Source organism: Phoca vitulina, unplaced genomic scaffold (assembly GCF_004348235.1).
Source record: "Phoca vitulina isolate PV1807 unplaced genomic scaffold, GSC_HSeal_1.0 scaffold1, whole genome shotgun sequence".
In the NCBI taxonomy this organism is placed as follows: domain Eukaryota; kingdom Metazoa; phylum Chordata; class Mammalia; order Carnivora; family Phocidae; genus Phoca; species Phoca vitulina.
This window is the reverse complement of record NW_022589704.1, coordinates 6,963,527-6,977,663: the sequence shown is the minus strand read 5'-3', so window position 1 is coordinate 6,977,663 and position 14,137 is coordinate 6,963,527. Positions and strand designations below refer to the sequence as shown.

The window sequence follows — 14,137 nt, the reverse complement described above, 5'->3', positions numbered from 1 at the left end:
TCACCAATGTTCCTCATAGGGGTTGTACTAATTTATACTATAACATATGAGAGTCAACAGGGCAAGTTATCAAACTTTTGATCTCTATGAATCGGTAGGTTAAAAAGAAAAGTATTTAGTAATTTTAATTTGCATTTATCTTATGAGTAAGACTAAACATTTTCCCCTGTGTTTGGGTCCATTTTTTTTTTTTTTTTTTTTTTAAGATTTATTTATTTGAGGGCGCCTGGATGGCTCAGTTGGTTAAGCGACTGCCTTCGGCTCAGGTCATGATCCTGGAGTCCCTGGATCGAGTCTCGCATCGGGCTCCCTGCTCGGCAGGGGGTCTGCTTCTCCCTCTGACCCTCCCCCCTCTCATGTGCTCTCTCTCATTCTCTCTCTCTCAAATAAATAAATAAAATCTTTAAAAAAAAAAAAAGATTTATTTATTTGAGAGAGAGAGTGTTTCCGGGGGAGGGGCAGAAGGGGAGGGAGAGAGACAAGCAGACTCTGCACTAAGCATAGAGCTGGTCACAGGGCTCGATCTCATGACCCTGAGATCATGACTTGAGCCAAAATCAAGAGTCAGATGGTTAACTGAGTCACTCAGGTGCCCCTGGATCTCTTTTCTTCCCCCCCCCCCTTTTTTTTTAAGATTTTATTTATTTATTTGACAGAGAGAGACACAGCGAGAGAGGGAACACAAGCAGGGGGAGTGGGAAAAGGAGAAGCAGGCTCCCCGCTGAGCAGGGAGCCCGATGCGGGGCTCGATCCCAGGACCCTGGGATCATGACCTGAGCTGAAGGCAGATGCTTAACGACTGAGCCACCCAGGCGCCCCATCCCTGGATCTATTTCTAACACTGTTTTAGAATAGCTCTGCTAGTCTCTTGTGTTCATTCGCACATTTCCATCTTCTTTTGCCTATTTCTTGTACACTTGGCTTTCTAACCAGACTTTATTTAAGAGTCTGGGCAGCTGTGCCATTTTTCTTTTGATTCAGTTATATGGTTGGTTTTATTCCAAATTCTGTATCCTTTTTACTGAAATAGAGCATACATATGGAGAAGTACACTTACTACAAGTGCACAGCTTGATGGATGTTCCAGATAAAGGCACAGCATTAGCAGCCTCCAGTAGTTCTCCCATGTACCCTTGTTCCCAGAAGCAGCTACTGGAAGCAGCTAGCTTCCAACACCATCGATTACTTTTGCCTGGTTTATCTTAACTTTATATATGCGTATGAAATTATATAAACAGTAAATGTTCTTTTGTGTCTGGCTTCTTTCTTTCAGTATTGTAAAATACATTGTGTTATTAGCAGTAGATGGTTTGTTCTCATTGTTCTGTGGTTTTCCGTTATATAAGTACATTACAGTATATTTATCTAGTCTACCAGTGCTGGGTGTTTGGGTTGTGTTCATTGTAGGCCTGTTAATAGTACTGATGCCGTAAACATTTGTGTGTGTTTTGATGAGGAGTGTTTAGGTGGAATTGCTGGGCCATAGGGTGTACATGAGTTCAGCTTTACTGTTTTCCAAAGTCATTGCACCAAATTGCCTTCCTACTAGCATTGTATGGTTGTTCTAGTTGATCTACTTCCTTACCGATACTTGATGTTGTCCATATTTTTCAGTTCAGCCACTGTGAAAGGTACACCATGCTGGGATTTTAATGTCCAGTTCTAGATTACTAACAAGGTGGAGTGCATTCTCATGTGCCTTATTGGTTGTGAAATAACTGTTCGAGTGTTTTGTCCATTTTTCTGTTAGTTGGCCTATTTTCTTAGTGATTGTTTTTATTTTTCAATTTTTTGAAAAGATTTTATTCATTAGAGAGAGAACAAGCGGGGGGAAGGGCAGAGGGAGAGAGAGAGTGTCTCTCTTTTTTAAGATTTTATTTATTTTTGTGAGAGAGAGAGACAGAGACAGAGAGCGAGTGAGCACAAGCAGGGGGAGGGGTAGAGGCAAACTCCCCACTGACCAGGGAGCCCAATGTGGGACTCGATCCCAGGACCCTGGGATCATGACCTGAGCTGAAGGCAGACACTTAACTGACTAAGCCACCCAGGTGCCTGAGAGAGAGAGAATCTCAAGGAGACTCCACGCTGAGCTGGGAGCCCGATGCGGGGCTCCATCCCACTACCCTGAGACCATGACCTGAGCCAAAACCAAGAGTCAGACACTTAACTGACTGAGCTACCCAGATGCCCCTTTTCTTACTGATTTTTAAGTTCTCTTACCCTCAGGAGAATTTCAGTAAGTGCCTGAAGATTCACCTTGGTTTACTGCTTTCCTGGCCTGCCTCCTCAGATTAGGAGAGAAATGCTTCCACCATTTTCTCTGTGATATCCTTTCTCTTTCAGTCTCTCTTGTCTTGCCAGCTTCAAGGTCCACAGTGTGCTTTCACTCTCCAGTTAGTGGGTTTCCATGACGTGGTCTGTCACCTTCCTCTGTAGTATTACTCTGTCCCCTCCCTCGGTACCAAGTCTGCTTATTCATCACTGACTCTCTGTGATGTCACTGATTGGTCCTGTCAAGTTCATGTGTGACCCTACTTTTAATTTGCGTTTACCATTTCAGTTGATTTAGTTATGTGAGCCATTTCTTTGCTTGAAAAATAGAGAGCATTTTTGGTCTCTAAAGCCTTTTCTGTGTGAAGGCTAGATTTTGGGAATAGTGGGTATAGTTTCACCTTTTTTGCACCATTCCTTGGTTTCTAAGAGTTGTGGTCTTGGCTGCAATCCAAACAGAGGGACAGTTTTATTATTTCTAGGAACATCTCTTCCTGCCTTCTTCCTGTCCTGGTGAGCGGGGTGAGCAGCCAGGAGAGGTCTCATCCAGCACCTGCTTCTCTCTTGGGGCCTGTCCTGCCCACTCTGTCTCCCAAATCAAGGAACTGAATAAGAAACCCTGTCCAGGACAGCTCTTTTATTAGCAGCTGCTCATTTTCCTTTTCTTCTGAGGAGACCCTTCCATCTCCACCTTTTTTGTGCACTGGCCCCAGGCTGGTGTTAGGGAAACAAAGAGGGACAGGCAGGAGCCTTTGTTGGGGTGTGCGACACTGCTAGTTGGTGTTTGGGAAGCTTCCTCAGGGCCAGAAGGCTGTTGAGGACCTTGCCAGGAGACCAGGGTGAGGAGGAATCTTTCAAGGCGATGGAGTCATGACCAGTCTTGTGGACCACTAAGAAGTACGGATTCTGTCTCAAAGGTGACAGAACATGATGGGAGAGAAGCGGAGATAGACTTTTATTTGGTGGGAGTCTTCTGTGACGATTCTCATGATCTGAGACATGGACTGTTGGTACTAGAACGGTCTCAGGAGGGAGGTGTCACATGGTCCTATCAAACAGATAATGCCCTCAGATCAGGCCCCAGAGCCTGAAGCAGCACTGGTGTGTATGTGTGAGAGCATGCTTCCACCCTCGGACAGCACTGGGGTGTGACATTGACATGACAGCCCCTGCATTCAGAGGGTGTGTGGAGGCACGAGGAGGGGAGGTGGATGCTCCGGGTTACACAGCTCATCAGGACTTCAGACCTGGAAGAGTGACCTAAAGCCATGTGTCGGTCCTGTGTAAGTCCTGTGCACATGGGTCCCTTTCGGTCCCATAACAACCCAGGTAGCTAACTTTTCTCCTCCTCCTTTTCCAGAATAGAAACGATGACAGTCTACCCATGTTTCCTGGCCTGTCAGTGGCCGGGTAGGGTTCAAATCTGTCTGTCTGAGGCTTCTTCAAACCTGCACAAGTAGGAGTTTTTTTAAAAAGGCTGAGGGGCGCCTGGGTGGCTCAGTTGTTGAGTGTCTGCCTTCGGCTCAGGTCATGATCTCAGGGTCCTGGGATCGAGCCCCGCATCGGGCTCCCTGCTCCGCGGGAAGCCTGCTTCTCCCTCCCCCACTCCCCCTGCTTGTGTTCCCTCTCTTGCTGTGCCTCTCTCTGTCGAATAAATAAATAAAATCTTAAAAAAATAAAAAAAATAAAAAGGCTGAAACCAGGTTCTTGGACATTTATCTGTCAGTGTTTACTCCCTGTAAACAATCACACAGATTGAGGAAGTGATGTCATCTATCATTTGTTTCATCTTAACTCCCTGTCTTTAAACACAACAGTTTTGTCTATAACTTGCTGCCCTGTGGTGCCCAGTACTCACAAAGCTATTCCACAGTACCCCCCCTTCGGCTTATGGAAGATGATGGGCCCAAAGATCCATCTTCTCAGATGATACAGCTGAGTTCTGGAATAATGTGAGCACTTCATCTTGTAAAGGTTGTCACAGGAGTAGCAGACGCAAGACCTAAAATAGAATGGACATAAAAAATGTCATTGTTCTCTTCCGTGACTCTTCTATCATATTGTATAACTCTTAATATAATCTCTGACTTATGCAAAATAAAGTATATTCTCTTTCTCTAACTATATTTATTACACTGATAAAAATTTTTAAGTATTAGGACTCATCCCAGAATGAATAATAAAGAAATATTTGCTGAGATTTATAGACAGACAATGAAAATTCCTTAAAGCACCGACCCCAGGCCATTGGCAGTTGCCAGCTCGCCCATGGCCTTCCCTGACCACCCTGTCCGTACAAAGCGCCCACCAGCCCCATTCCCACGACTACTTTGTCTTCAGGGCCTGTGACAGTGTCTGAAATTGTTTCCTTGTTTTTCTGTCTCTCTGCAGGGTCAGTTCTCTGTGAGTGGGAACCTGGCCTGTCATAGTCTTGGAATCTCAGGTCTAAAGCAGACACCCGGCATGTGCTTTGCTGGGCAGATCCTGGGATATGGGCTGGCTATTCATGGTGCTCTCCATATGTAGAGCACAGCAGCTGCCACCCCCACCCTCGGGAGGGGCACCCAGCTTCTCCAGTCCTCTGTTTTCTCTGTCCTCCAGCGCCGCCCCCCCCCCCCCCCCCCCCCCCCGCCCAGCTTTCCCAGTCTGGCCTCTGTGTAGTTATCCCCGTGACATGGGAGAATGAACCATGCATTTGTGACCCAGTTCTAATTATCCCCTTCTGTGATTAAACTTTATAGGTGGTTATGGAAATCACCAAAGAGATAATTTATAAAATACCATTTCTAAATTTCCTGAACCAAAAACATGATCATCTAATAATTTGAGGGTTGCTAATATAAATTAAAGCTAAAAGATGGGCCAAAATCCAAAAGTTAAGTAGCATGATTTATGGATGAATCCTTGGGGACACAGGCATTTTCCTAACACTGCTGGTGGGAATGCAGATGGCACCAGCCCTGGGGAGGGAATTTGGCAGGAAAATTACATATGCGCTTATTCTTTGTCAGGGCAGTTCTGCTTCTAGGAACTTCTCCCCCAAATACACCAGGAAACATGTGAGGTCAGTGAAAAAGCTATTCATTGCAGCACTATTTGAGCTAGGAAAGGGTTTTCAACAACGTAAGATTTCTATTAATAGGGAGCTGATTGAATAGACTCCGGTGCTTCTGTCCAGTGGAGCTCTGTGCAGCTGTAAGAGAGAGTAAGGAAACACTTCATGTTGCTAAGGAGAGGTAGGCAGGATAGATATGAAATGAAAAAGCAAAGGTGGAGAAAAGTATGTGTGATATACTACTTTTTTAAAAAGAGGGAAATTCGAATAGATATATGTGTTTGCATCTGTCTTAAAAAGGAAGGATAAACCATACTCATTTATTTATTTTTTTAAGATTTTTTATTTATTTATTTGACAGAGAGAGAGACAGCAAGAGAGGGAACACAAGCAGGGGGAGTGGGAGAGGGAGAAGCAGGCTTCCCGCGGAGCAGGGAGCCCGATGCGGGGCTCGATCCCAGGACCCTGGGATCATGACCTGAGCTGAAGGCAGACGCTTAACGACTGAGCCACCCAGGCGCCCCTCGTACTTATTTTTTTGAAGCTGCCTGTGGGGAAAGGAGGGAACCAGGCTGTGGGGGACACAAGTTGAAGCTGGACTTCTGACTGTACCTATTTTGTAGATTTGACTTTGGAACCATGTAGATATTGTACATCAGTACAAAACAAAATATGTAAAATGTTACGACTTCTTAAAATTTTGGTAGACATTGTCAAATTTTTCCCTAAAAAGTTTATACTCTTTTCTCCCATACTTCTGCCAACACTGGATTACCATCTTTCAAAACTTTGCCAGTCTGATAGGTGAAAAATAGTTGGCCATTTTCATCTGTGTTCCCCAATGACTAGAGCATTTAAGCATCTTTTTCTTCATTTATTAGCCCTTTGTATTTCTTCTCTGAAATGCAAGTCCATAGCTTTTTTTTGGTAAGAAAGATTTTTCTATTGATTTGTAAAAACTCTTTATATATTGTGGATACAGTTTTCATTTGTTGATTATTACCAGGTTCCTGACCTCATTTCCAGTTAAGTTGTTCAGGCCCTTGAGTGTAGTAGCTGGTTGTTTTTCTCTTGTCACATAGTACAGGTTTTGTACAAGGACATTATGTATGATACATTTGAAATGCTTATATCATATTTCAAGTAACTTGGACCAACTTTCCCTAAACTGTTCCGGTGCTGGACCTCAATTTGTGAGCTCTTTGGAGTGATAACAACTGTGTTTTCTTTCCTTTTTAAAATTTTCCTGTGGCTTATTACCTTGTCTGAGTGGTAGGTGGTTGGTGAATGTCCACTTGAGTTGATTTTTAGTGAATGTATAAACTAAATTTGATTGTTTCTTGATTTTTAATGACCCATGATGGTCATTTGTATGTTCTGTTCAATTGAGAATCTGAACGAGTCCATCATTTTTCATTAAAAAAATATATATGGTGAAAGTAGATTTTGAAAAAGTTTGTATAGTTGTTGGCATTTGTCCTTTGTTCATTGCTCTATCGCCTGTATTTGTTTCTTTCTAGGTCATCACTCCATGTAGGAAGCTCATCTTGTGTGCCGATAACAGGAAAGAAATGGAAGAGTGGATCGCAGCACTGAAGACCGTCCAGAACAGGGAGCACTTTGAGGTCCGGAAAGAGAAACATCCCTTCTTGTTACCCGCCCATTAATATTCTGCCATCCAGCATCCACCATGTGTGGACTGAGCAGTCTGGCACTCACTTTCTCAGCATGTTCCTTGTAAAATTAAGGCTCATTGCTCGTCCTTTTGGCTGACCCTGTACTCTTCTCCTCTCTCGGAAGCTTTATTGAATCCCATTCAAGTTACCACATTCAGGGATGTCAAAGGGACACCTTATCTTTGCCGTCCCTCTTTTCTTCTTCCAGCCTACCCAGTACAGCATGGACCATTTCTCAGGGATGCACAATTGGTACGCCTGCTCCCATGCGAGGCCGACCTATTGCAATGTGTGCCGGGAGGCTCTGTCCGGGGTCACGTCACATGGGCTGTCCTGTGAAGGTACGAGGGGCGTGTTAGTCTGCTGGGAAACATGGCCTGAGGTTTGACTTGACAAAGCCTTAGAAACCCTTGAATAGTCCCCACAAATCAGTCAGATGTGTTTATTTTACCTACTAAGGAGTCTGATAAATTATTTTGTGTAGTAACAGAACAAAGTAAAAAGGGAAGTGGTGGTGATAAGGAGGCATGAAGAGGAAACATGAAAGACACAGAGGAAAAGAGGTTGAAAATCAGTCCTCCCCGAGGTAGTTAGACCCCCTTGGAAAATTGAGCTGTGGATAAACAGATTAAACGTGGTCTTCCAGGTCTGGAGGGTGGGTTGTAGTGGTTGCACAAGGGCAGAGGTCAGGAGCAGAAGCCGACAAGCTCTGGACCCTGGGCCAGTTCCCACCTGCTGCCTGTGTTTGTACGACCTGTGAGGTTAAGACTGGTTTGTACATTTTAAATGGTTGCAGGGCGCCTGGGTGGCTCAGTTGGTTAAGCATCCAACTCTTGATTTTGGCTCAGGTTATGATCTCAGGGTTGTGAGATCGAGCCCCATGTTGGGCTCCGTGCTCAGCGCAGTCTGCCTGTCCCTCTCTCTCCCCCCTGTCCATGCCACCCCCCACCCCCCCACCCCCGAGCACTCACACTCTCTCGAATAAAAAAAAATTTTTTTTTTTTTAAGATTTACTTATTAGAGAGAGAGTGTAAGCGGGGGGTGGGGCAGAGGGAGAGGGAGAAGCAGACTCCCCACTGAGCATGGAGCCAACACAGGGCTTGATCTCAGGACCCTGAGATCATGACTGGAGCTGAAATCAAGAGTTGGATACATAACCAACTCAGCCACTCAGGTGCCCCCAAATAAATAAAATCTTAATAAAAGTTGGGGGGAGACAATTTTTTAGACATAGAAATCCTGTGATTTCTAAATTTCGGTGACCGTGCACGCGGCATGGTTCGCGGTGGTGCTTGTGTCGCTGGGCAGGGCTGAGGAGTCGGGTCAGAGCCTGTGTGCGGCCCCCCAAAACGGACTCCCGCTGTCCCGGCTGCTGGTCTCACTGCTCAAACTCTGTGCATACCCCCGCTGTGTAGTTTACAACACGGGGAGCGCTCCGTGTTCATTCCCAGCTGTCCTAGAAGAGCAGGGCAGGTCCTGCTGGACCACCTCCTCAAGCATGGGAAGCCCCGTGCTGGATGAGGCTTGAAAAAGTTGAGGCTTGAGGGTCCCGTGTCTGTTCTCTCTCAGTGTGCAAATTTAAGGCCCACAAACGGTGTGCTGTGCGTGCAACCAACAACTGCAAGTGGACCACGCTGGCCTCCATTGGGAAGGACATCATTGAGGACGAGGACGGGGTATGCATGGGGGGAACCTGCCCACAGGGCCCTGTGCTGGGGCCGCCAACCCTGCCTTGACCCTCTCCACCTCATGCTGGCATCGGGGCCAGGCCCCCCCCCCCCCCCCACTGGCCTGTGCTCACTCCTCTTGCTCGCACTGGGTGTGAGGGGCTCTGCACGGTCAGCTGTGCCTCTCAGCCTGGCCAGCCCTTGTGAGTCGTGCTGTGCTCACCGGCAGCAGGAGTGGGGTGCCGGGCAGCTCGCTGCAGACCCTGCCTTCCCCCTGCTTGTGTCGAGGAGCAGGTCTTGGTTGAGTTTATTTCAGAGCATTTTTGTGTGAGGGCTTCCTCGCCTCTGTGTGGGCCTCTGGGGACGTCCCTGGTGCACACGTCTCTGTGCTTTGCAGATCGCCATGCCGCACCAGTGGCTGGAAGGAAACCTGCCTGTGAGTGCCAAGTGCACGGTGTGCGACAAGACGTGTGGCAGCGTGCTGCGCCTGCAGGACTGGCGCTGCCTCTGGTGCAAGGCCATGGTGAGTGGGCGTGGCCACACAGGCGGGTACCCGCTCCCTGTACGTTCTCAGCCGGCCCCCAGGTGCCCACTGCCGCAGTGGCAGGGAGAGTTCTGGGGCATGCCGGTGACCCCTTGTGCTGTGTTTCAGGTGCACACGTCATGTAAAGAGTCCTTACAAACCAAGTGCCCGCTGGGCCTGTGCAAGGTGTCAGTCATCCCGCCCACTGCGCTCAACAGCATCGATTCTGATGGTGGGTACCTCATGCTCTCTTGGCTCACCCGCGTTCTCCCCTCCCCCGTGCCAGAATGGGTGACCTTGGTGATTTGGGGATGTGGTCGGGAAGTGGTCAGGCCAGGCAGCTGGGGAGAGAAGACGTGCATAGAGGTGGTAAACGGAGTCCTGTGGCCGTTGGGCACACTGGGACGGGAGCCGTGCGCTGTGCTTTTCGTCTGCTGGCTTCCATCTGGCCGCAGATGTGGATCAGTGTTCACCCGCACCTGCTCACCTGTCCAGATGGTAGATGACGTGTGTTAACAGGCCTTGGTAGAAGGTAGGAAACTGGGGTGCAGATCTTAGGAACTGGCTCCTCCAGATTGAGAGCAAGAGGGAAGAACAGCAGTGAAGTGAATGGTCTTTCTGAAACTGAGTCATGTAAGCACAAGGTCAAACTGCATGGGACCACCGTCCTTCTCCGTGGGGAATGGGGATGGGGAAGAATGTTTATTGATCCCTGGCTGGTGACTGAGTGTGCACGTGGAAGTTACAGGTCTCCTGCAGGTGTTGGCTGCTTTTTATATGGTGGAGCCCCCGCCGGGATCTTGAATAGCTTTCTCATTTTCTCCTCTCCCTTTCCATCCTCACATCCAGGCTTCTGGAAGGCCACGTGCCCTCCGTCCTGCACAAGCCCATTGTTGGTCTTTGTCAATTCCAAAAGTGGGGACAACCAGGGTGTGAAGTTCCTCAGAAGATTCAAACAGCTGCTGAACCCCGCCCAAGTCTTTGACCTCATGAACGGAGGTCCACACCTCGGGTAGGAAGGTTATAAAATAGATCTTGGAGTTTTAAAAATGTTTGAAGATAATGCATTGCTCATGAACAAAATGATTCAAAAATACAGACAGATTTAAATAGGAAATAAAAATAGTCTTTGTTGGACAGCGAATAGAGCTGCGTGTTTTTCTAGCTCTCCTGTGTGTAGGTCACTTGTGCAGACGCCCTTCTAAGTCAGGTGCCCTGCCGTTACGCTACCTGCTCTTGGCATCCGTCAGCATGGGCGTGTGCTTACGTCCGTGATTGCAGGTCCGCCCCGTTCTTTGTAGTGCTGCCTGGGACTGAGGAGGACGTTTTTCTCCAGCGGGGCCACCAGGGAGAGTCTTCATTTTGGGAGGGCACAGGAGGTCTCTTACCTCACAGGTACACTGTACTTTCAGGTCCCATGACACGTGCAGACACGTGAAGCCCAGTGTATGGGGCAAAGGAATTACGGCTTTTATTTGTTAGCTGGAGATCTGAGGTGTGTTCTTTCTACTTTTGTACATTGTGTAGTTTGTGGAGAACATTTGCTGCTGTGAGTTGTGTCATTTGAATGAACTCTTAGCTTCCTTGCTTGGCAGCACCAGTTCAAGGTAGGAACTCTAAGAGGCCGCCTTGCCTGGAAGGGAGATTGTCCAGGATATTTGTTGTGGAAAGAGCTTGCAGAACGTGTTCTCTGGTGTGTATTTGCCTTGGAGGCTCCTAGGAGTGTGTTGTTTTGGAGCCAGGTGTTGCTGGAACAGGAGCCTGGGCACCTGGCAGGGGAGAGGAGCATGCCCCCCGGCGCCCTAGGGGTCTGGCATGTCGCTTGTCCCCACGGGCAGCAAGGCATTGTTGGGGAGCATCACGGGCGGCAGCTTGCTGGCCTGGCCCTCAGAGGCTGTGCTCCACGCATTTCTCCAGGTGGACTGATGAACTGTTGGTCTGTGTGCGGGAGCACATTCACTCTCGGCTTGATAGTCTTTAAAAAAAAAAAGTCATTTTAGTTAAAAAATGGGACCAGTGGCGGGATCATCAAAAGCCCTCGTATCCCGAACAAGTCCGGGCCTTTACCCAGCAGGGCACTGGGGTTGTTGGGTGGGGGCTGAGGAACGGGCGGGGCAGGCTGGCCGCACAGCACGACCTGAGAACAGCCGAGTGCGCGTCTCGGTGTGCGCGCAAAGCCCCGCAGTCGGCCGTAAGGTCACGGGGGACCAGCCGGCTTCGGAGCCGCACACACAGGTGCTGTGGGTGCTGGTTCAGTAAGGTCCTTGACCTCCGGCAGTTCACCTCAAAACTGGAGATACTGCTTCATTTTCCCGATTCCCAGCCTGGACGTGTCACATCTCCTTCAGAGAAGGAAGGCCTGAGAGAGGCCAGTGGTCGCAAGGGAACACACGTGGCCATTTTTCTCACAACCTGAGGTGCAGCCTTGCTGCTTCAGGCCCTCAGCCCTGTTGGTAACCTGAGTTTCGTGCTGTGTCACTCATTCCTGTTTGTTTTCTGAGGACTTCCTCTGGCTGGGACTCTGCCAGATGCAAGGCCAAGTAAGGTGGGGTCCTTGTGTTCAGGGTGCGCAGCACGCAAACGGGTAGTCAAGGTCACGAGACAGGGCGATGTACAGATTCTTTAGGAACCCAGGGAAGGAGCATACAAATGAGACTGGAGAGTGTCTCAGTTTCTCTGCTGAGCTGGTGTTGGAGAAGAGTGGCAGAGAGGAGGCGGGCAGCCTGCTAGGCAGAGGGGCTGTGTGTGCAGGGAGGTGAGGACGTGGTGGTGCGGCTGCGCGAGCCGTGGGGCTGAGGCAGGTGGCAGGCAGCTCCTGGCCGAGAGTTTTGAACCTTTCCTGGAAACAAGTGGCAGCTTCTAAAGCTAGACACTCAGGGTGCCTGGGTGGCTCAGTCAGTTAGGCATCAAACTCTTGATCTCAGTCAGGTCTTGATCTCAGGGTTGTGAGTTCAAGCTCCATGTTGGGCTCCACGCCGGGTATGAAGCCTACTTAAAAGAATAAAGCTAGACACTCAGACTTTTGGGAAGGTCCTGCCGGTGGCATGAATTGGAGGTATCCCGAAGGAGACATGAGGTAGGTAGGAGGCTCTTGTAGGGATTATGAGAGAAGCTATGGTGGCCTGCACTCCGAGGGGGTGATGAGGTCTGGCCCTGTAACTGGGTTCATGGTGATGCCATTCTCCGAGTAAGGAAGCTTAGGACGAGGAGGTGCCCGTGGGATATGGAGTGACGCGTTCTGGTAGAGGGTGAAGTGTTGCCCTTCAGGAAGATCTAGAGGTCATCATGCAAGGTCATTGGTGTCTGTGTGGTCCCTGAAGCCACAAACCTGGATAAGGAGGGTCAGGAATGAGCAGAAGGCTATGGGTGTTCTGAAGGGACATCGTGTGTAGCAAGATGACCAAGAGGAGGAGCACAGGAGGGAGATGGAGATAGATTTGAGGGGAGCTTGGTGGGTCTCACACTTGCGATGGAGGGGCGTGGACAGACTCCTGCAGCCTAGGGCTCCTGAGCTATGTGAGTGAGGGGCAGTGGGCGCAGAGGCATGGGTGGGTGGCTCAGCGGCGTGGGTGGGTGGCTCAGTGGGCTGAGCGGGGGCACAGGTCAGCCGAGAGGAGTGCAGATGGGGCCTTTTGGCTCAGGACTCATTGGCCATCATTTGTCTTTTAGAATGAACCTCATTTCTTTGACATTCTCTTTTCTCTGCAGCTTACGCTTATTCCAGAAGTTTGATACATTCCGGATTCTGGTTTGTGGTGGGGATGGCAGTGTTGGCTGGGTTCTCTCTGAAATCGACAGCCTCAATCTTCATAAACAGGTACATGGACGTGGAGGGGCCCAGCCAGGGGAGAGTGATGCTGCGGTTCCGTGATGCTCCTTGTCCCCTCGGCAGGGTGCGGTGAAGGTCTCGGAGGGAAGAGCAGGCAGCCTAATGGTGCCACAGGGCTCAGGAGCTGTGTTGTAGGAATGGGAACTTCACAGGTAGAAGTGAAGGGAGCTACGAAAGAACATTCTAGTCCCTGGAGGTCCCAGGCAGGAGCAAGTTGGCTGGGACTGCCATCCCATGGCACCCCACCAGCTTTTATTGGATAGTGATAGAATCTGCTGCCTGGGGCCTCCTGCTTGTGGGGAGGGGGCAGAAGTAGACTTGAATGTCAGGTCACAGTTAGGGTTCATTGGACTTAATCTCTCTCGCGTTTTTTTTTTTCTTTTCTTTTTTTTTGCTATTAAAAATAGATTTTCCTGATTGGAAAACAAAAAAGTATTCATTGATTTTCCATTCTGCTCTATCGTCTTCATTCCCCACCCCCCAACGTTAACCACTGCCGCTAACATTTTGGTGACTGTCTTTCAGGCCTCCTGTCGACACACATATATATATATATATATATATATATATATATAGTATATATATCGTATAGGATATGTTGTGGTCTTAATTGAAACAGACCCACATTTCCCATGCTGTCCTGTCTCTGCATTTTGTCTTGTGATGCTCATCAGTAAATAGAGAGCCTTGTGATGGTTTTCCATAGGCAGAGCCGTTGGCCAAGGTTGGCTTGCCTCCCTGCTCCGTGGAGGTTTAGGTTGCTCTCGGTAGGGGCTGTGCCAGCTTATCTTCCTGATGCTGCAAAAGCTGCCCCTTCCCCTTCACTGTCTGTTGCTCATCTTCTTAGTTTTCCCAACTAAGTAGACAAAAAAGGTATGCTTGATTTTTATTTCTTCAATACTGATGAAGGCAAACATCTCAGTTAACTATGAATTTTTAGATGAATCAGATGTTCATGTTTTTTGCCTAGTTTTCTATTAGGGTATTTACCTTTTTAAAACATTTGATTTCTAAGGATTATTGTTATATTAGGGATATAAATTCCTTGTTGGTCATATTTTTCCTAGTTTGTCATTTGCTTTCAACATACGTTTTTCATTTTTTTTTTTTTTTTTT

At 48.3% G+C, this 14,137-nt stretch overlaps 1 protein-coding gene across 5 annotated transcripts in view; it reads left to right on the top strand.

Moving 5' to 3' along the window:
• DGKD (diacylglycerol kinase delta) overlaps window positions 1-14,137 on the top strand; it is a 115,277-nt gene that overhangs the window by 69,434 nt on the left and 31,706 nt on the right. For all 5 annotated transcript variants that reach the window (XM_032396641.1, XM_032396563.1, XM_032396861.1 and 2 more), the window contains 7 exons: window positions 6,847-6,951; window positions 7,211-7,343; window positions 8,572-8,678; window positions 9,067-9,192; window positions 9,322-9,424; window positions 10,042-10,204; window positions 12,901-13,009. In XM_032396641.1, the coding sequence (XP_032252532.1) occupies window positions 6,847-6,951; window positions 7,211-7,343; window positions 8,572-8,678; window positions 9,067-9,192; window positions 9,322-9,424; window positions 10,042-10,204; window positions 12,901-13,009 (846 nt within the window). The remainder of the gene's footprint in view (window positions 1-6,846; window positions 6,952-7,210; window positions 7,344-8,571; window positions 8,679-9,066; window positions 9,193-9,321; window positions 9,425-10,041; window positions 10,205-12,900; window positions 13,010-14,137) is intronic.